This window comes from Musa acuminata, chromosome BXJ2-2 (assembly GCF_036884655.1).
Source record: "Musa acuminata AAA Group cultivar baxijiao chromosome BXJ2-2, Cavendish_Baxijiao_AAA, whole genome shotgun sequence".
Lineage (NCBI taxonomy): Eukaryota > Viridiplantae > Streptophyta > Magnoliopsida > Zingiberales > Musaceae > Musa > Musa acuminata.
Window position 1 is genome coordinate 29,970,156 of NC_088339.1, and position 22,108 is coordinate 29,992,263.

The following is a 22,108-nucleotide window of genomic DNA, read 5'->3' on the forward strand; positions in this document are numbered from 1 at the left end:
TATATATATATATATATATATATATATGTTTGGAGTAATAAGTCATTTTTGTGGTTCATTCTCCATGAGATGGCTTTACCCATGGGAATGGCCTTGGTTTGAAACAACCATGCAAAAAGGGGACATTGCTAAATATTCCCCTTGACTGGTAATATGCCCTGTGCAACTAGTTTGGATAATGGTCTATGTTTCGCATAGCCTTTTTTACAGGTGAAACATGGATATAATTTGCCTGATACTTGAAGAGGGAAGGAGCTGTTTGTACATGTACAACTACGTAAGAGCAAGGTTGTGAGGACTGATCCTTAGATAACACTTGGGAATGGATCTCATGTCCTTCCACTCACAACTTTGTAACTAGTCGAGATTATGATCCTTGTGGCCTATCATGGTTATTCTCTGTGGACACGTGTGCCGGTTCGTATTTGTCAGTACATTCATGTGAGTGATTTGCTTTTATAGGTTTGTCTGAACCACTAACATGCTGTGTGCAGGTGCTGTGTGATGCTTATGCACAATCTTTTGTTGTGCGTTTGATGGATTAGTGAGCATGTTTGTAGGAGCGCATGTTTTTTTGGGAGGTACATGTATGATTGATTACTTTACCCTATTCAAATTACAATCTTTTTTCCATTGTCACACCAACTCAGATTTCTCCTCTCTCCATTTTGATGTGGAGGCAAATAATTTATCTTCTAATGTCTGGGGGATGTTTGTATGTATAATTGTTTGATATTCTAGTGTGAGAATTTTATACTTGTGGAGTATTTTTCAAATAGGTGAAATATGTTTTCTCAAGATTTGATGAATTTATATAGTTAGATCAATCATGTGTAAATGTATTGTAGAACATTTCCTCATTTTTTATTAGCTAAGCATCAAATTTGAGTATCCACCGCATTAGATTATCAAATGCTCAAGATTTTATATTTTCATGATTTGATGGAGCTAACGGGTAGGTTTGAGATGGTGAAACGTTTTATGGTGGTGTCAAAGAAGGGTTATTGGCAAGGAGAGTTGCATGTTATGTTCTCCTGAGATTCAAAATATGACGATATTATGGCTCTCTACTGCCAAAATGCTCACAACATAAAGATTTGTTGGTGCATCAAGGGATGTATAGGAAAGAGGTCGAGAACAAAGTATCCCTTAACCGGTGGTGTTGATAAGATTTGAGTTTTAGATCCCTTGATTAGGGGGGTAGGTGTTGTCGGTAAGATTGTACATATCTGTGTAGAGTATCCAAATAGAGTAATGAGGTGTATCTAAGTTGTGTGTAATCAAGTTCAAATCTCAAAGAGTAATAAGCACCCATTTATTTTAATTTTTTAAATAAAAAAAGTTTATAAAAATCTCAAGTCCTTGGAGTCCAATGTCTGCACTCGAACGGCATCCCTCACTTGAGTTTCGATAAGATAACTAACTAGAGCTCCTGTGCACCGGAAGCCTCCCCTCCTCTGCCAGCTCCAGAGCATGTCGGATCATGAGCGTCAAATCTTCGCACGACTGGCCTCCTTCCATTGCCTTCTTCGCCTTCTCCCCCAGCTCCTTGGCCCTCTTCCTCCTCTCTTCTCCTCCATCCAGCAGCTCCGAGACCGCCTTCTCCACTTCCTCCCGAGTGATCAGACCTTCGGAATCACCGGTAATACGAGGAATGGACATGTTGATCTTGAGCGCCACGCCGATCCGCAGAACTTCCACTACCAGCTTCTCGTTGAGGAACTGGTCGGCGAAGTGCGGCCATGTTATCATCGGCACTCCGACCGACACCGCCTCCAGCGTCGAGTTCCAACCGCAGTGCGTCATGAATCCTCCCACGGAGGGGTGTGACAGGATCAGCATCTGCGGCGCCCACCCCTTCAGAATCAGGCCCCTCCAGCTCGTTCTCTCTTCGAACCCCTCCGATAGCCAGCTCGCCACCTCCGGCGACATCTCTTTCTCCTTGATCACCCAGATGAATGGCCTCTTCGACGCCTCCAGGCCGAGTCCTATCTCGATCAGATGAGAAGAGCTGTGGCTCGCGATGCTTCCGAAGCTAACGTAGATGACGGACCCCGTCTCCTTGGCGTCCAGCCAATTCCTAATCTGGTTCTCGTCGACGTTCGTATTGTTCCCTCTCGCAACCTCGTCACCGGTCTCGTTGTTGGAGAGGCAGACCGGTCCTACTGCCCAAACCTTCTTCTCGAGCGCCTTCTGGTAGCTATCGATGTAGGCGGCCTCCAGTTCGCGGAAGCTGTTTATCACCAACCCATCGGCGCTGGCTTCAGCCTCCGCCGCCTCGTCGCGAAGCTTCTCCCATCCTGGATAGTCGAAGAACTTCAAAGATTGGGCTCTCACCACCTCCAGCTTGTGAGGAAAGCCGGGCACGAGGAAGGGCTCGAATGCATCGGCTAAATGGCCACCGGACTTGTGCTTGCTCACGTTATGAGTGCACAAGAGGAAGAAGCAGGAGGGCCCGTGGAATACCAAGCGAGGCACGCGCAGCTCGCGAGCGACCTCACTCGTCCACGGACAACATGCGTCGGAGATGATGCAGCTTGGCTTCGAGCACTGCTGACGGAGGTAGACCAACAAAGGCTCTCGCAGCATGTTCAACCCCGCAAAGAAGTTTCTGGCGAGCTCCTCTGACGGGAGGAGGTCGACGTTCTCGCAGCCCTCCGACAACCCAACTTCGGCACAGGGGAACCGAAGCTCCGCAAATCGAATCAGCAGGCCGGCCGCGTTTGCACGATCGATCATGGCCTTGAACCGGGCGGTGTTGCGGGGGGTGGTCACGACGCTGACGACCATCCCGCGGAGCGCGAGAAGACGAGCCAGGTCGATCATGGGGATCATGTGGCCTTGGGCAAAGAGAGGAACCAAGACGAAGTGGGGTTTCCGGGTGCCGTAGCTCATCGCCGCTTGGTTGGGTATTCCGAGCAGCGAGAAGTAAAGACAACGCTTGTGGCAGTCGCTGCGCTGAGATTGGAACTCGCACAGTGTATAAGAAGAGGTGAGATTGCAGTGGAATTTGACCAAAATAAAACCAAATTGCAAGGTATTTATGATATGCTTACAAGCATTGTTTGTCTTTTCCTGAGGAAGTCAACAACATCAACACAATGCTTCCGAAAATTCTGCGCTCATCAATGACGAAAACGATGTCCGATGCGATGTGTCCACACACTGGACACCACAGGGCTCGAAACAAACTCCGCAATTGCTACAAATCTCAATTTGGAGACACTGAAGATATAGGAGAATTTTGCAGCAGAACTTGGTACAATAATGGAACGAGTCAAAGCACATTGAACAAGGAAAACATTTGTGTGGTTTTGGCGTAAGAATGCTGCAAGGGATGCGTTGTTCAAATGGTCAAAGCACATTATGACAAGCAAATTACCTATAGTTCTAAGACCTACAGATGGAAGGAGATAATCTCACACAATTGACACTGATCTAACTAGTTAATCATCCTGAGAATAAAAGTTGAGATATGAGAAGGGAGGGACGAAGGACATACCACAAATTCCAATTTGCGCCATCAGGAACTCCCAGAATATGAAGGAAATACATGTATATGACAAAAACCTAGGGAAAAGGTTTGCCCAAGATTGGCTGCCTTGATAATTAGATTGGCCAATCAAAAAATGACCCTTCATCCTCTTTGTGGTAAAGCATGTACCAGGAGAGTGAATTAAGAAAGAAGAGCCTTTCCATTATCCGAGGTATCCACAATAACCTGCCGTTTTGAAGGAAGAACACATTCACACAAGTCTGACACATCTTAACATCCATACACCCAGTTGCAGTACGTTCTGGGTTCATGTTATCATCATCAGCCGGTTGGGAAGGCAACCGATCATCTCTAGATGCAGCTTTGATGGTATGCGAGTCTTTAGTATGTATTACAAGGTTCCCTGTTTGATGATCATTGATCGAAACCAGATGTCTCTCTTGCTCATCTATAGCATGTTTATCTCTATCATCTCTGCTACAACCCATCTGAGAGGTGGTGGCATGATAGAAAGCCTCAGTTTGTGCATGTCGATCCATAATAATACCAGTCAGAAGTTTTGGCTATTTCCTCCTCTCTGACCTTTTATTTACCAGAAGTTTTGAGTCATCTTCAGCTTCCTCATCTTCTTCGAATAAGCTCAACCATTCAATTACAACTGTGCATTTGTTGTCACATCTTGCCACCTTTATTCTTTTTGAGTGAGTAGAAACATGCTTCTCGGAAGCATGCTTTTTTGTTCATTTCCGACCTCCTGCTGCCACAGTGCACTGCTTGTTATGGCTGCAAAATCCAGAGCAAGCACCTCATGAGCCATACAAGGCAGAAACCTGAAGTAACTAACTGTCAAGAAAATAAAGTTGCTGATGTAATAAGAAGTATCAGCATCTATATAAGAGCAACCTAGCAAAAGGTATTATTGTCACTTTGTGTTTCTATAAGGTATCAATCCGTTGACTACAAAATTTTAAGATCTATTAAGCTGGTAACAGAACCCCTGACAGTTAACTGCAAACATGAGGTAGCCAATCACAAATTCCTGATCCTGCTTTTATATTCAACTTTTTGCCTAAAACTACAATCATTAAGACATCATAAGTAATTCTAGCCATGTCATAATTGTGGCTTTAAGGAAAGGCACATGTCGCTGATTACTTCTGAATTTCCCTCTCTTTTCACCAAAAGATATGTTTCTAGAAATTTTATAAAATATTATATATATATATATATATATATATATATAATTTGCCAAAAATGTAGATTATTTCTAAAATTCATAATTTAGATTATTCTAATATATATGTATGTATATATATATATATATATATATATATATATATATATATATATATATATATATATATATATATATACACACACACACACACACACATAAACCAAACCAATTACTTCAATATCATCAAGTCAACAAATAGCACAAGAAAACAGATGCACAAGAGGTCAGAGGTTTCATTTTGTCAGAACTTCACAGATTTGGAAGTATCCCATAGATTCATGGGTTAGCTAATTCGACACCAACATATAAACAAAAGCTAAAAAGGTACCATATTTCTACCAAAAAGCTTCCATTATCTACATTAGATAGAGATCCTAATGTCTAACCCTTGTCTAATTATCCCTTTGCATTTGAGACTTCCAATCCTATGAAATATCTCATATTCAGCTAGTAAGAAATGGCCTAGGGATTGATTGCATTTATTTAATATCCACTCAGTCTTTGATGCTTTCACCAATGCCAAAATCTTGGGTATTGCGAAAATGCAGCTATGACCATAATTGACATTTAATAGGCAATGATACATATTGAATCTGCATGGGGTACACATCAGGTATGTTCCAGCAATGTCCAAAATTGGAAAATGAAGAGAAAATATCATTGATACACAACGAACAAGTGAGATATGTAAATTGAACAGTATTGGGTCAGGACAGTGCAAGTCTACACACAACTAGTTATATGGTTTCTTTGAAGATTCCTAGTTTAGCTGTGTACCCTGGAAAATACTCTAAAGTATAAAGCAAGCTTATCAGAATTGACCCAGGCTTGGAATTTAATAAAATATTTTATAGCAATGCCAAGTTAAAAGTGTACAAGTTTCTTCTTGTCATTTCCAATAAAGTTTTATCAGGTCCTAAGATCTAACAAAGTTTATGTTGGCTGTTGGCTGCGTAATGCAACCCTCCTACCTACCCTTCATCCAAATGGTGAAAATTTGGATAATAAGCGCATACAACAGTGTTGACCATATTACTGAAATCGACTACAGGATTTTATTCAGATTGTGCCAAAATATTCCATTTGTTCTATCTCATTAATTCTAAACTCAAACTGACTTCTATTAAATTGTATTAAGATATTCAATACCTTTATAATTTTTCTTTACTAAAATAAATGATAGTTTCCCTACTATATGCCTAAAAATATCATTAATATCTCTCTTTTTAAGTCAATTTCCTGCATGTATGCTTCAAACAATCAGTATCATACTTGACTACAGGTGTTCGAAGAAAACATCGCTAAAAACTGTGAGGATTTAACACTGGCACATATGTTTATAGAAATCTTTTCCAGGTCACATTGAAAACATTAAAACCAAAAATCCAATCTGAAAACAGAAACAAAAAATATGGGAGTGAAAAATCAGTCTATAAATTAATAACATTTGACCTATAGATCCTGTAGAAGGTTAAACATCAATCTTTAAATTACTGCTTCAGCATCTAATCTGCCAATTGTCATCATTGGAATAGCAGCTAGCTAAGTCAAAAAATATACATCATCAATGTTTTAAAAAACGTAGTATAGAAACCCATAACTATGGCAGTACCTATGCCAGTGACATAATGGGTTGTCACAAAATCCATCAGGCCCCACATTTTCAATGCATCCTTTGAACGTCCTCTATTTGTGGTTGACAAGATTACCTGACCACACAGTTCACACTGCAGGAGGAAATGATAGCAGCCATCCAATTTCAGTAAATCATATATAAATAAAATTTCAAGTTTGTTTGTTTCAATGAAAAGTGAAGAGAATTAGTTTTACAATCCACTGGCGAACTCTGTCATCATTATGGTCCTTCTGAAACTCATGATCGATCATGATGTTGTATCGCCGTGTCAGTCTCTGTAGTAGGTAAAGAAATTAACTGATGTTCAAGACCACTAGATAATATTATATTACTAAACCATACTGATCACAAACCTGAGGATCTATACCTGAGTTGGAGTTTATTGAATTCATCACATCCTGGAAACTTGGACCACGGTCACTGCTCAATCGAAGTCTGCAATTCAGGCTTATGATATGATAAAAGCAGCATTTGCATCATAAACGATTAAATATATTACCTGTGATCCTTGTTGGTATGCTCAATCCAGAGGAAAGAATGAATCATCTCATCTAGTAAAACGTTTTTAAGATCAGAAGCAGTGTGGGTCTTCAACAACGGCTCAGACAGGTGTATCTCACAACCACCACCATCATAATATTGACAGTCGGCAGCATAGCTGCATTAAGAAAGAACAGATGCTTGGGTCATTGATCTTGTAATTTATGAACCAGAAATAAATATTTCAAGTAATTCATGTACTACAAAATCTATAAACTGGAATTCGCCTGCATATGGTCTGTGACTTCCTTTCAAAGTCTAAAGATGTTACAACTTTAATTGAAGGCACACTGATCATTACATGAGCATTTTATTATATACAGTTAAGCAAACTTTTTAAGGCCAACTCGAGCAGGACACCATATAACAACAACAGCGATAACCCATAATGTCCCTTCTATTTATGGTTTGTGCCATAAATCTTGTACGATCGTTGAGCATTGTTTATGGCAATATCATCAGTGAAGCTACAAGCAGTCAGATCTCTTTTTATTGTTTCTAATAAAGCTTTGGCATGTGTCCACTTATCTCTTTTCACTGGCAAGAAAACTAATAAGAGATCAAGCAGGATACCATCTAGTCTAAAAATAATTATTAGAGGATAGAACGTTCATGACAAAGCTATATATGTACCCATAGCACACGATGAAACTCAACCATCTTCCTGAAAACGATGCACCAGAATTATTACATATGAGGAAATAAAAATATTTACAAGCAAACTTAGCTGTGATATCCCAATTATTTGGGGTCGGGTATATAGATCTTTTCTTGCCATCAAGCTTTGTACAATAAAATGTCTCTGGTTAAACTAAAAGGACTCTAATCTCTCTTTATTATTTCTAATGAAGTCTTTAGATCTCCCCCTACCTCTCCTTCACATCAGTAATCGACCAACTAATTGTAAATCTCCTTTAAGAATGTTCATATTATCTTAGACGATCTTCTCTTGTTTATCCTCTAGGCGCGCCCGGGGAGAGAGAGAGAGAGAGAAGAGCATTGTCCGTCACCTGGGGTAAGGGGAGGAGGAAGCCCAGGAGAGTGCACAGGAGCCGAGGAAGTTGTAATGGCAGAAGAGTTCGTGGACGTCCGGGCGTCTCCCGACAGCCGGATTCACGCCGGCCTCCTCTCCCCTTGAATCCATTGAGGCGGAGAATGGGCTACGATGTCGTTGGTAGGGAGAATGAAAAGGGTCGGCGCGGTCTTTCGAGGAACCGCTCCACCTTCAAGAAGTCGCTTCCACTCGTGCCCTCATGTACTTTCCTCGATGAGGGGCGGCAAGACAGGAACTAAACCAAAAAACCAACCCAACTAATGAGAGCAATGCGCGGGTATATATACAGCCCTCTTAAGACGTTTATTCTCGTATTAATCACTAATGTATGTATATTTCAATGTAAAAGGGCTAATTACTTTTTTCTTATCTCTTAGTTATCACCTTGCAGCGTTGGCTAATCACTAAGAAAGTCCTTTGGACTTTTTAATCTCTTAGTTATCTTATAGTGTTAATAAGATTGAGTTTTAGATAGTCTAATAGAGTTTTTAATAACACTAAACTGAAACTGAGATAAGTTATTACAAGTAAAATGTAGTAGACAAGTGAGAACATTACAACTCGGATAAAGCATCACATAATTTCTGGTTTACTGTAGTTAACGAGGGCTCCTATGCGTCGGAAGCCTCGTCTGCAAGCTCCAGAGCATGTCGGATTATGAGCCTCAGGTCTTCGCACGACGAACCCCCTTCCATTGACTCCTTGGCCTTCTCCGCCAGCTCCTTGGCCCTCTTCCTCCTCTCTTCTGCTTCCGCTCCTTCCAGCAGCTCCGTGACCGCCTTCTCCACATCCTCCCGGGTGATCAGACGTTCCGCATCATCGGTCATATAAGCGATGGACGTGTTGGCCTTGAGCGCCACCCCGATCCGTAGAACTTCGACCACTAGCCTCTCGTTGAGGAACTGATCGAAGAAGTGCGGCCATGTTATCATCGGCACTCCCACCGACACCGCCTCCAGCGTCGAGTTCCACCCGCAGTGCGTCATGAATCCTCCCACGGAGGGGTGTGACAGGATCAGTACCTGCGGCGCCCACCCCCTCAGTATCAGGCCCTTCGTTCTCTCTTCGAACCCCTCGGACAGAAATCTGGCCACCTCCGGCCTCATCTCTTTCTCCCTGATCACCCAGACGAATGGCCTCTTCGACGCCTCCAGGCCGAGTCCTATCTCGATCAGATGGGAAGCGCTGTGGCTCGCGATGCTTCCGAAGCTAACGTAGATGACGGACGCCGTCTCCTTGGCGTCGAGCCAGTTCCTAATGTAGTTCTCGGCCACGTTCATCTTGTTCCCTCTGGTGACCTTGTCGCCGGTCTCCTTGTTGGAGAGGCAGACTGGTCCTATAGCCCAAACCTTCTTCTCGAGCGCCTTCTGGTAGCTATCGATGAAGGCGGCCTCCAGTTCGCGAAAGCTGTTCATCACCAACCCATCGGCCGTGGATTCAGCCTCCGCCACCTCGTCGCGAAGCTTCTCATATCCTGGGTGGTCGAAGAAACCCAAAGATTGGGCTCTCACCACCTCCACCTCGTGAGGCAAGTCGGGCACGAGGAAGCGTTTGAATGCATCGGCTCCGGACTTATGCTTTCTCACGTTACGAGTGCACAAGAGGAAGAAACAGGAGGGCGAGTGGTACACAAACCGAGGCACGCGCAGCTCGCGAGCGATCTCCCTTGTCCACGGGGTGAATGCGTCGGAGATGATGCAGCTAGGCTTCGGGCACTGCTGACGGAGGCAGAGCAACAATGGTTCTCGCAGCATGCTCAACCCTTGGTGGAAGTTTTTGAAGAGCTCCGGTGACGGGACGAGGTCGAAGCACTCGCAGCCCTCCGACAACCCAACTTCGGCACAGGGGAACCGGAGCTCGATAAATCGAATCGGCAGGCCGGCTGCGTTTGCACGATCGACTGTGGCCTTGCGCCGGGCGATGTTGCCCGGTGTGGTCACGACGCTGACGGCCACCCCTTGGAGCATGAGAAGACGAGCCAGGTCGATAATGGGGATCATGTGGCCTTGGGCAAAGAACGGAACCAAGACGAAGTGAGCTTTCCGGTTGCCGTAGCTCATGGCCGTTGGGTTGGTCATTTCGAGCAGGGAAGAGGAGGAGCCTCAGCTTGTGGCAGTCGCCGCGCCAAGCTTGGAACTCGCACAGTGTATTCTGGAGTCGATCAACGGTGGGCGAATAATGCTCCTCCGCATGAAGACCATGATTTATACACGGAAGACGAAGAGGTGAGATTGAATTGGAATCTGCCCAAAGTAAAGCCAAAATTGCAAGGCATTTGTGGTATGTAATCGCGACATGGATACAATGCATTTATGGATACGATGTGCTGCTTCATACATTGGACACCACAAGGTTGGACGGTTTCGAGTGTGATTGCGTCAATCTGTAATCTCGAAAGCTACGATGGAACGGTTCAAATAATGGTAAGATGAGTTATGCTTAAGTTTCATGTGCAGATCTAATGATACATATTTTGTGCGCAAGAAACTGTAAATGATTTCGTCGGCAGATATTGGCCAACGATGATTTCATTAATATTAACATCTTCAGTGCCACAGTGTGCATGCATCCATATTTTAGTGCCTCAACAGATACACGTATAATATCTCTGATTTTTCTGAGGAATTATTTGTAAATATGCATATTACAGAGAATAAATTACAAAAGGTATAAAAAAAACTACGGTTTTATTCCCACCGCCCCCACGTCTCTGCTTCTATGACGCGGAAAACAGAGGGAGGGAGGGGGAAAGAGATTGAGAGGGAGAAGAGGAAAAAAGAGAATGAAGAAAGAGAAAAACTGACGGGAGAAAGGAGAGAGAGAGAGAGGAAAGGAAGAGAAGATAGAGAGAGGGTTCGGCTGTGAGATTGGCAAATAGAAATGAAAAAGGAAGAAGGAGAAGGGAGTCAGAAGAAAGAGAAGGAGAGAAAAGAAGAAAAGAGAGAGGAAAGAGAAAGATCTCGGGGGAGGAAAGAAAAGAAAGAAGTTATCTCCCAATCCTTTTCTCTCTCTCTCTGTCTCCTTTATTCCTTCTTCTCAAGAGAGAGGCGGTGGGAGACGGTGAGAAGAAAAACTCTTTTTTTGGATACACATTTGCAATTTAATTCCTAATATCTTCTTTTACTTACATTGAAAGTATTACAGCAGGAGCACAATCTTCAGACGTCCGGGGGATGTTTCTGTAATCGTTTATCTTCAAGTGTGAGAATTTTATACTCGTGAATTATTTTTCAAATAGGTGAAATTGAAACAATGTGTGGGCTGTTTTATTAAGATGAATTTATACAGTTAGATTAATCATGTGTAAATATGTTGTAAAATATTTTCACATATTTGATTAATTATATATGTAAATATGACATCAAATATTTCCACATATTTGTTCTGAAAAAAATTCTTTCTCCATAAATAGAGAGAACATATCAAGGAATATAGCTTCTTCTATAATTTTTTTCTTCTATTTTCTTCTATAGCGAAATGTTTTATGATAGTGTCGAAAAAGGGTTCAATCTTCGTATGCCGTACCATAATGATCATAACAGAAAGAGAAAAGATAGAAGAGCAGAATTTACACAATAAGATAGGGTTTGAAACGAATAATTACTCGTTGAGCTAGTCATCCAATGTTGAAAATGAAGAATAGTATATGTGAGAAATATTTCAATAAATTGTAAACCTCATGCGGGCCAAAAACAAAGACTTTATCTGGTAATAGTGTTGATAAGATCGAGTTTTAGATAGTTTAGTTACATTAAGTGGTAGAGTTCTAATAATACTAAACTGAAGCTTAGATAGATGTGTGATAGAGAGTCGTGTAATATTAAATCAAATATATTTGATTGGTTGGTGCATTTTTACATAAATGATAGATCTTATATTCGATTCCAAGGATAAATGTCAATGAAAATATCAGGCAATTTTTTTATTAATTTATTACAAATAAAATGTAGAAAATTATTACTCGGATAAAGAAAGTATCACATAATTTCTGGTTTCAGGAAGTTAACTGGAGCTCCTATGCATTGGAAGCCTCGTCTGCAAGCTCCAGAGCATGTCGGATCATGAACCTCAAGTCTTCGCACGACGAACCTCCTTCCATTGACTCCTTGGCCTTCGCCGCCAGCTCCTTGGCGCGCTTCCTCCTCTCTTCTGCTTCCGCTCCTTCCAGCAGCTCCGTGACCGCCTTCTCTACATCCTCCCGGGTGATCAGACCTTCCGCATCATCGGCCATATAAACGATGGACGTGTTGGCCTTGAGCGCCACCCCGATCCGTAAAATTTCTACCACCAGCTTCTCGTTGAGAAACTGGTCGAAGAAGTGCGCCCATGTTAACATCGGCACTCCCACCGACACCGCCTCCAGCGTCGAGTTCCACCCGCAGTGCGTCATGAATCCTCCCACGGAGGGGTGTGACAGGATCAGCACCTGCGGCGCCCACCCCCTCAGTATCAGGCCCTTCGTTCTCTCTTCGAACCCCTCGGACAGAAATCTGGCCACCTCCGGCCTCATCTCTTTCTCCCTGATCACCCAGACGAATGGCCTCTTCGACGCCTCCAGGCCGAGGCCTATCTCGATCAGATGAGAAGCGCTGTGGCTCGCGATGCTTCCGAAGCTAACGTAGATGACGGACGCCGTCTCCTTGGCGTCGAGCCAGTTCCTAATGTAGTTCTCGTCCACGTTCATCTTGTTCCCCCTCGTGAACTTGTCGCCGGTCTCCTTGTTGGAGAGGCAGACTGGTCCTATAGCCCAAACCTTCTTCTCGAGGTCCTTCTGGTAGCTATCGATGAAGGCGACCTCCAGTTCGCGAAAGCTGTTCATCACCAACCCATCGGCCGTGGATTCAGCCTCCGCCACCTCGTCGCGAAGCTTCTCAATTCCTGGATAGTCGAACAAACCCAAAGCTTGGCCTCTCACCACCTCCACCTCGTGAGGCAAGTCGGGCACGAGGAGGCGTTCGAATGCATCGGCTCCGGGCTTATGTTTTCCCACGTTACGAGTGCACAAGAGGAAGAAGCAGGAGGGCGCGTGGTACACATACCGAGGCACGCGCAGCTCGCGAGCGATCTCCCTTGTCCACGGGGTGCTTGCGTCGGAGATGATGCAGCTCGGCTTCGGGCACTGCTGACGGAGGTAGAGCAACAATGGTTCTCGCAGCAAGCTCAACCCCTCGTAGAAGTTTTTGTAGAGCTCCAACGACGGGACGAGGTCGTAGCACTCGCAGCCCTCCGGCAACCCAGCTTCGGCACAGGGGAACCGAAGCTCGATAAATCGAATCAGCAGGCCGGCCGCGTTTGCACGATCAATTACGGCCTTGAACCGGGCGGTGTTTTGGGGGGTGGTCAAGACGCTGACGGCCACCCCGTGGAGCGCGAGAAGACGAGCCAGGTCGATCATGGGGATCATGTGGCCTTGGGCGAAGAGAGGAACCAAGACGAAGTGGGGTTTCCGGTTGCCGTAGCTCATGGCCGTTAGGTCGGTCATTTCGAGCAGGGAAGAGGAGGAGGTTCAGCTTGTGGCAGCCGCTACTCCAAGCTTGGAACTCGCACAGTCGATTCTGGAGTCGATCGACGGTGGGAGACAGCGCGAATAATCCTCCTCCTCATGAAGACCATGATTTATGCACGGAAGAAGAGGTGAGATTGACTTGGAATCTGCCCTAAATAAAACCAAAGTTGCAAGGTATTTATGATACGCTTACAAGCATTGCTAATCTTGTCCCGACGAGATTCTGCGACATGGATGCAATGCATCTGGAAATTCTGCGAGCAGCAATGACGAATACAATGTCCCGCTTGCTTCATGTATTGGACACAACAAGGTTGAAATGTTACCAGTCTGATTGCGTCAATCTATAATCTCGAAAGCAACGATGGAACGGTTCCTTTCCGAGATGAGTTATCTGTTGAATCTCGTATTTTGATGATAAAACTACTTGATATATGTTTATGATTTAATCTGCATTTTAAGTGACGCAGGATGTTTCGATCAGGATGAGACAATTAAAGTAGGAAAATCATGTTGTGCCGAAGGAACATGTCAGAAGATTGGACGTCGGGCCGGTGGATCGGTCGACGTATCGACAAAAGCCTTCGGGCCGTGGACTCGGGCATCGGGCCAAAAAGAGCGGGTATTGTGTCAAGGATATCGGAGTTGCGGAGTCAACTGGCCGATTGAGCAATAGGCTGCAGGAGAGGACGATGCGCCGAAGAATCGGACGAAGCGTCGAGGGACCAATGACATGCTGGACAACTTGGTTAATTGCTTAGGATTAATTGTCTCGATCGAAGTTTTGTTTTAAGTGTGCAGAATTAACTATGATAGAAGAAAGACATGCAGCAAGAGTTACGCCGGAGTCAAGACAATGATCACGTTGGGAGTTCGAGAGTTCGACGGAAGTTCGGACAGTCGTCGGAGGTTCTGTGGGAACAAATCCGAGAAGTCCATGAGCTTGCCAAAGAAGCTCGTCGGAACTTGCCAAGTGGATCGTCGCAAGTCCAGGAGTTTGTCGGAAGTCCGCAGGAGCATCACCGAGGGTTCATCGGATGATCGACGGAAGTTCGCCGGAAGCTCGCCGGAAGAAGCGATTGACGCACCGGAGCAAGTTGCACTAAATGTCTTAGGAAAAATCGTAGTTAGCACAATAATTAAGTTGGAAATGGGAGGTGATCCCATTAACTTAATCTTGGGGCAATTGGACCCCTGAAAAATCCAAATTGGGCCGAATGGATCAACCCATTCGGACCCTGATTTCTAGCGGGAGGTGCAACCGCCCAAGCCAGGAGGTAGCACCGCCTGGGCTAAGTCTCCAAATGAGACTGGGCGGTGCAACCGTCCCAGCCAGGAGGTGGCACCGCCTGGGCTCAGTCTCCGAGCGAGACTGGGTGGTGCAACCTCCCCTGACAGGAGGTGGCACCGCCTGAGCTCAGTCTTCGAGCTCTGCCAGGCGGTGTAACCGCCTCGGTCAGGAGGCGCAACCACCTGAGCTCGGTCTTCGAGCTCTGTCAGGAGGTGCAACCGCCCCTGACAGGAGGTAGCACCGCTTAGAGGCTCAGTCTTCGAGCTCTGCCAGGCGGTGCAACCGCTCCAGTCAGGAGGTGCAACCACCTGATCCCGGAATTTCGGGAATTGACAGTTTTGAGCTCCAAATTTGAACTAGGTTGGGGCCTATAAATACCCCACCCATTCAGCACTGAGAGCACAGAACTAGCACCGAAATCTTGATCTTTTTCTATGATTCTTAGAGCTCAAAATTGTTGTAAAGGCCAAAAGTTCTTCTCCCTCTGTTCTTCCAAGTTCTGAGTTGTAAAGAGAGGAGAGAAAATTCTGTAAGGGTTGTCTCCTAAGCCCGTCAAAAGGAGTGAAACTGTAAAAGGGTGGTTGGCCTTCGCTTATTGAAGGAAGGCCTCTAGTTGACGTCGGTAATCTCGTCGGTGGAGGAAGCCAAAAGTGGAGTAGGTCAAGATTGACCGAACCACTCTAAATCTCGGTTTGCATTTACTTTGAGCATATTATGTTTACTGCAAACCTCCTCTAAAGCTTACTGCTTTCTGCGCATATACGATCAGGTTTCAAGCTTTGCACTTTCCGAATCAGCGTTTAGACGTAAATATGTTTTTTCGTACGATCATCATATTTCAGTTTGCGTTTACGTTTTGATTTCTATCTTAACTGCAAACTGCCTTAATATCCTTGCTTAAGCTGCATCTCGCCTAATCAAGTGATTTACGAATCGACATTTAGACGTAAATCAGTTTCTTCGTACAAACGTCATATTTCAGTTTACGCTCGTATACTGGTTTTCATCATAACTGCAAACTGCCTTCATAGATTGACTTTAACGTCATCTCGCTTGATCTTAAGTTAAAGTAATCTTAGAATCGGCTTTCACACCGAAATCGTTTTTATCGTTCGATCGCAGATTTTATCGTCGAAAGATTTCCGCTGCACTAATTAACCCCCCCCCCCCCTCTTAGTTCTCTTGATCCTAACAATTGGTATCAGAGCCCGGTATTTCTCATTTCGGATTTACACCCGAGAGAAATGGCTCTTCATGGCTTTCAAGAGGGCTTATTGGTCTTTCGTCCACCGTTGTTTAACGGATTGGACTACACTTATTGGAAAACTCGAATGAGAGTTTTCTTGATTTCTATGAATTTGGATTTATGGAATATCGTTGAAAACGATTTTCAACTTCCCTCTAAACCGATGAACAAATAGTCGGATTTGGAGAAGAAGTATTTTTCTTTAAACGTAAAGGCTATGAATGCCTTATTTTGCGCTTTGGACAAAAATGAGTTAAATCGGATTTCTACGCGCGAAACGACTTTTGACATTTGGCGAACACTTGAAATCACGCACGAGGGAACTAGTAGAGTCAAAGACTCGAAAGTTAACATTTTATTGAATGATTTTGAGCTTTTTCGAATGCAACCAAGCGAGACTATAGGCGACATGTACACCTGTTTCACGAATGTCGTCAATAGTTTAAGAGCTCTTGGAAAATGTTTTTCGGATTTTGAACTCGTAAACAAGATTTTGCATTCTCTTTCTAAGAAGTGGGATTCAAAAGTAACTGCAATACAAGAAGCTAAAAACCTAAACAACTTACCACTTGAAGAACTAATTGGTTCATTGATGACATATGAAATGGTGCACAATGCACATGATGAACATGATGAACAATATCACCTTCCAAAGAACAGGAAGGATTTGGAACTCTGGACAAATGAATACCACTTGAGCGATGACTCAAGTGATGAGGACAATGATGAACTTGAACTTCGAACACTAAATCTTAATAAGTTTATTAAACAAAAATCTAAAATAAATAATAAACTTGAACGAAGGAAGAGACCAAAGAAGAATAACATAAAGTGGGATGAATCGAGCTCCTCCGAAGATGAGGAGAAAATCAAGAAAGGCGAGATGGCAAACTACGCCTTAACCACTTTCAATGATGAGGTAATCGAAATCCCCCTAATTTATTTTGAAATTACTTGATGCTTTCATGATGTATTTTCTTTTTTAGTTTCGAATTAATGTTAAAAAAAATTATGATCATGCTAGTAATTTCAAAAATGATAATATTGCATATTTTATAAACAAACAAAATGATTTTGATTGAAAATATGAAATCATGGTTAAGAAGTAATAATCTGTATCACGTTGATGTCCATTGTTATTTCTCGATTTTGAGTATATTAAATCATGTTTAATTTGAAGTTATGATTAATGAGTATATATTTTTGAAATTATGTATGATAATTCTTGATAATTATGGATTATCGATTTTCATGATAATAACAGTGGCTTTAAAAATTGATGCATGTTTTAATTTGACATAAATGAAAAAGCATGCTAACATGAAATCGATCACTTAAGATGAAACACTTAAAAAAGGGGGAAAAATATATTATCAATGAAATCATGAATCTATTTATGTTATAAATTTTATGAGCCATAAAAATGATTTTGATGATTTAAATTTGAAATGAGTTTTATCAAAATCATGATCATGATTTGTCAAATTGAATGAATTGAAAATGAATGATGATTTTTCTCTTGAATGACTGTGACCTGTATTCCTTGTATTCATGATATGATTTTTATGCAATTCTTTGTATTTATGAAAGGTTTATCTCATCACCCAATTATTTTCTTCTTGATATTCCTTATGTGATGATATGAATATATGAAATATTCATTAATTTATTTTAATATATACAAATGAAAGGTTATGATCATGCATGGTAGGATATAATTTAACAAAATTGATATTATCATGATATGAAACATTTATGATTTGCAATAATGCACGCAATACTTGAGCTTTTTAATTATGATGTGATGTATTGTATATGATGTGAATCATGATTTAAAATGCTATGAGTTGTTGCTAAAATGAAGTATTATAAATGTTGATTTAATGTCATGAATGCTCTAAATGATGAATGTTTGTATCATGTTAGATGGTTTGACATATTGTGCATGATAAGCTATAAAGATGATTAAAACAATGATTGAAATAATAGGAATGATGATTTGGAATCATATAATAATGAGTTTGCATGTTCGAATTTGAAAATATAATGATGCACAAATAAGATTGAAACCTACCTTTGTCATGATTTAGAAATTAATGTAAAGGGTCTTCCCTTCTTTTTGCCAATGACATAGGGGGAGAAAGAGTTGCTAATGTGCATATCTCAAAGAGAAAATTGCTAGCTTACGTGTCTTAAAATGTTGAAAATTTTTTGCTAGCTTGTATATTGTAAACTTACTATTATACTACCATGATGATGAACATGTCTTATCTTCATGATTGTATTTGAAAATCAATAGCACAGCCTTGTCCGAATGCATGAAAGTGTTAATTTTATTTTCGGATTCTCTTAACAATTGGATTTTCGAATTATCCTCTTCCAGACTTAATAAGCATATGTCATATCAAGTTTAATTCATATCATTGATTTTTGACATATGGAATCAACTAGCAAATACATCTCTCATACACTTATTATGTGAATAATATTTTGTTTTGAGAAATGGATTTGATGAAATGATTCCTGCTTATAAATTCCTTCTTAAAAAAGGAAGTCATTTTTACGTACAAAGATTTGATTCACATACATATCTTTATACTTATAAAATTAAAACGTGCTTTAATATTTTATCAATTTTAACTTCATTCGAGTAAACTCACAAATAGCATGTATCACAAATAGTCTTCCTCCTTCATGCAAAAAGATAATAACAGATAAAAAGGAAGAAGTTTTCAAAGCTATCTCCGTGTCATTTTTCCTTGAGATGTTTGAATATTTGGTATCTTATCACTCTTTGTTGAAAAATGACATGAATATGCTTATGGCATCGCACTTATATTTAAAATTTGCTTATATCGTTTTCCTTTTTGTTGATGACAAAGGGGGAGAAATATATGAATTGATGCTATGAACACTGATGCTATGATTATGCAAAGCTTGCATCATCAAGAGATATATGAATTAATATGATTGCCATATTTGCAATGCTTGCATCATCAAGAGATATATGAATTGATGCTATGATTGCCAAATTTGCATTATGCCATGTTTGCATCATGCGTTAAGATATCAAGAACTTGAATCATAATTTTACACGTTGATATCTTACCATGTGATGAAATGCTACAATTAATAAACACTTGAAATGTTTGCGTTATGATATCAAAACCTTACATCGCAATTTTACATGTTGATATTTGATAATAGCAAACTTGCATGATGATAAAACTTGATATTATGTTTTTCATGCAATGAGTTGAACCAATATCACAAACACTTGATTGTGGTACTTCTCCTTTTTGTTGATGACAAAGGGGGAGAAGTATGTTGATGACATGACATGTTATGCATAAGTTTATGCATAAGTTCATGATGACGTGTTGCAAATATTCATGATGAATATTGCAATGACTTGAATTCAGTTTGAATTCAAGGTTCTATCAATATGGCATATTGATAGGGGGAGTTTGTTTAAACTCCGGGAGTTAAGTTTAACTCCGTCATCAAGTGGTTGTCATCATCAAAAAGGGGGAGATTGTTGAATCTCGTATTTTGATGATGAAACTACTTGATATATGTTTATGATTTAATCTGTGTTTTAAGTGACGCAGGATGCTTCGATTAGGATGAGACAATTAAAGTAGGAAAATCATGTTGTGTCGAAGGAACATGTCAAAAGATTGGACGTCGGGCCGGTGGATCGGTCGATGTATCGACAGAAGGCTTCGGGTCGTGGACTCGGGCATCGGGCCAAAAAGAGCGGGTATTGTGCCAAGGATATCGGAGTTGCAGAGTCAACTGGCCGATTGGGCAATAGGCTGCAGGAGAGGACGATGCGCCGAAGAATCGGACAAAGCGTCGAGGGACCAATGACATGCTGGACAACTTGGTTAATTGCTTAGGATTAATTGTCTCGATCGAAGTTTTGTTTTAAGTGTGCAGGATTAACTATGATAGAAGAAAGACATGCAGCAAGAGTTATGCTGGAGTCAAGACAATGATCACGTTGGGAGTTCGAGAGTTCGACGGAAGTTCGGACAATCGTCGGAGGTTCTGTGGGAACAAATCTGAGAAGTCCATGAGCTTGCCAAAGAAGCTCGTCGGAACTCGCCAAGTGGATCGTCGCAAGTCCAGGAGTTTGCCGGAAGTCCGCAGGAGCATCACCGAGGGTTCATCGGATGATCAATGGAAGTTCGCCGGAAGCTCGCCGGAAGAAGCGATTGACGCACCAGAGCAAGTTGCAGTAAATGTCTTAGGAAAAATCGTAGTTAGCACAATGATTAAGTTGGAAATGGGAGGTGATCCCATTAACTTAATCTTGGGGCAATTGGGCCCCTGAAAAACCCAAATTGGGCCGAATGGATCAACCCATTCGGACCCTGATTTCTGGTGGGAGGTGCAACCGCCCAAGCCAGGAGGTAGCACCGCCTGGGCTAAGTCTCCAAATGAGACTGGGCGGTGCAACCGCCCCAACCAGGAGGTGGCACCACCTGGGCTCGGTCTCCGAGCGAGACTGGGCGGTGCAATCGCCCCTGACAGGAGGTGTTACCGCCTGAGCTCAGTCTTCGAGCTTTGCCAAGCGGTGCAATCGCCTCAGTCAGGAGGTGCAACCGCCTGAGCTCGGTCTTCGAGCTCTGTCAGGAGGTGCAATCGCCCTTGACAGGAGGTAGCACCGCCTAGAGGCTCAGTCTTCGAGCTCTGCCAGGCGGTGCAACCGCTCCAGTCAGGAGGTGCAACCGCTTGATCCCGGAATTTCGGGAATTGACAGTTTTGAGCTCCAAATTTGAACTGGGTTGGGGCCTATAAATACCCCACCCATTCAGCACTGAGAGCACAAAACTAACACCGAAATCTTGATCTTTTTCTATGATTCTTAGAGCTCAAAATTGTTGTAAAGGCCAAAAGTTCTTCTCCCTCTGTTCTTCCCTGAGTTGTAAAGAGAGGAGAGAAAATTCTGTAAGGGTTGTCTCCTAAGCCCGTCGAAAGGAGTGAAACTGTAAAAGGGTGGTTGGCCTTCGCCTATTGAAGGAAGGCCTCTAGTTGACGTCGGTAACCTCGTCGGTGGAGGAAGCCAAAAGTGGAGTATGTCAAGATTAACCGAACCACTCTAAATCTCGGTTTGCATTTACTTTGAGCATATTATCTTTACTGCAAACCTCCTCTAAAGCTTACTGCTTTCTGCGCATATACGATCGGGTTTCAAGCTTTTCACTTTCCGAATCAGCGTTTAGACGTAAATCTGTTTTTTCGTACGATCATCATATTTCAGTTTGCGTTTACGTTTTGATTTCTATCTTAACTGCAAACTGCCTTAATATCCTTGCTTAAGCTGTATCTCGCCTAATCAAGTGATTTACGAATCAGCATTTAGACGTAAATCAGTTTCTTTGTACGAACGTCATATTTTAGTTTGCGCTCGTATGCTGGTTTTCATCATAACTGCAAACTGCCTTCATAGATTGATTTTAACGTCATCTCGCTTGATCTTAAGTTAAAGTAATCTTAGAATCAGCTTTCACACCGAAATCGTTTTTATCGTTCGAACGCAGATTTTATCGTCGAAAGATTTTCGCTGCACTAATTCACCCCCCCCCCCCCCCCCCCCCTCTCTTAGTGCTCTTGATCCTAACATTATCCTTATCATTTGCTGATCTAATAAAAGAATAAACATCGCCTCATACGATTTGAATAATATTAACTCACAATAAAGATTTAACTCTCAATACAATACGAAATTGAGGATGTCAAGATTAACTCTTAGTACGTAATAAATGATTTTGCTCGGGAGAAGAGCTTTTTTTTTTCATAATCTTAAATTGAGGATGTTAAGAAAGAATTTATAGGCGTAGATAGAGTCCAATCCTTTAAACTCGTCTACTTTTGATTTTGATAGATGAGGGTGTTTTCTCCTCCAAAGACTTTGACTTGAGGCTCATTCGAGAGTGGGATACTCTCGTGTTCTTAGAATTGGGCAACACCCCCCCTGAGCATTTGAAAATAAACGTTTGAAAATACTCAACACACCCCCCCCCCCCCATGAGTGAGTGTCTCAAGAGTACCTGATGTGCCCTTCTTGAGTAAGTATCTCAATGATAATCAACA

The 22,108-nt window shown here is 42.2% G+C and overlaps 4 protein-coding genes and 1 long non-coding RNA gene across 5 annotated transcripts; 1 reads left to right on the forward strand and 4 right to left on the reverse strand.

Annotated features, from left to right (window-relative positions):
- Window positions 1-9: 9 nt before the first annotated feature.
- Window positions 10-756, forward strand: LOC135605956 (uncharacterized). The gene is made up of 2 exons (XR_010484621.1): window positions 10-417; window positions 495-756. It is a non-coding gene; the product is annotated as an uncharacterized LOC135605956 (long non-coding RNA).
- A 537-nt stretch (window positions 757-1,293) lies between these two features.
- On the reverse strand, window positions 1,294-3,007 carry LOC103975414 (UDP-glycosyltransferase 73C6-like). The gene has a single exon (XM_009390375.3). It carries the CDS (start codon window positions 2,893-2,895, stop codon window positions 1,420-1,422), a length of 1,476 nt encoding a protein of 491 aa, XP_009388650.2. The 5' UTR covers window positions 2,896-3,007; the 3' UTR covers window positions 1,294-1,419.
- Window positions 3,008-3,118: 111 nt separating this feature from the next.
- LOC108951909 (uncharacterized) lies at window positions 3,119-8,198 on the reverse strand. The gene is made up of 6 exons (XM_065096599.1): window positions 7,920-8,198; window positions 6,869-7,027; window positions 6,737-6,789; window positions 6,564-6,644; window positions 6,346-6,460; window positions 3,119-4,279 (listed from the first exon to the last, which is right to left on the reverse strand). Exons 1-4 carry the CDS (start codon window positions 8,051-8,053, stop codon window positions 6,607-6,609), a joined length of 384 nt encoding a protein of 127 aa, XP_064952671.1. The 5' UTR covers window positions 8,054-8,198; the 3' UTR covers window positions 3,119-4,279; window positions 6,346-6,460; window positions 6,564-6,606.
- Window positions 8,199-8,574: 376 nt separating this feature from the next.
- On the reverse strand, window positions 8,575-10,023 carry LOC135604849 (UDP-glycosyltransferase 73C6-like). Its single transcript, XM_065094504.1, has one exon. The coding sequence runs from the start codon at window positions 10,021-10,023 to the stop codon at window positions 8,575-8,577; it is 1,449 nt and encodes a 482-aa protein (XP_064950576.1).
- A 1,955-nt stretch (window positions 10,024-11,978) lies between these two features.
- LOC103976237 (UDP-glycosyltransferase 73E1-like) lies at window positions 11,979-13,427 on the reverse strand. The gene has a single exon (XM_009391448.2). It carries the CDS (start codon window positions 13,425-13,427, stop codon window positions 11,979-11,981), a length of 1,449 nt encoding a protein of 482 aa, XP_009389723.2.
- Window positions 13,428-22,108: the final 8,681 nt, after the last annotated feature.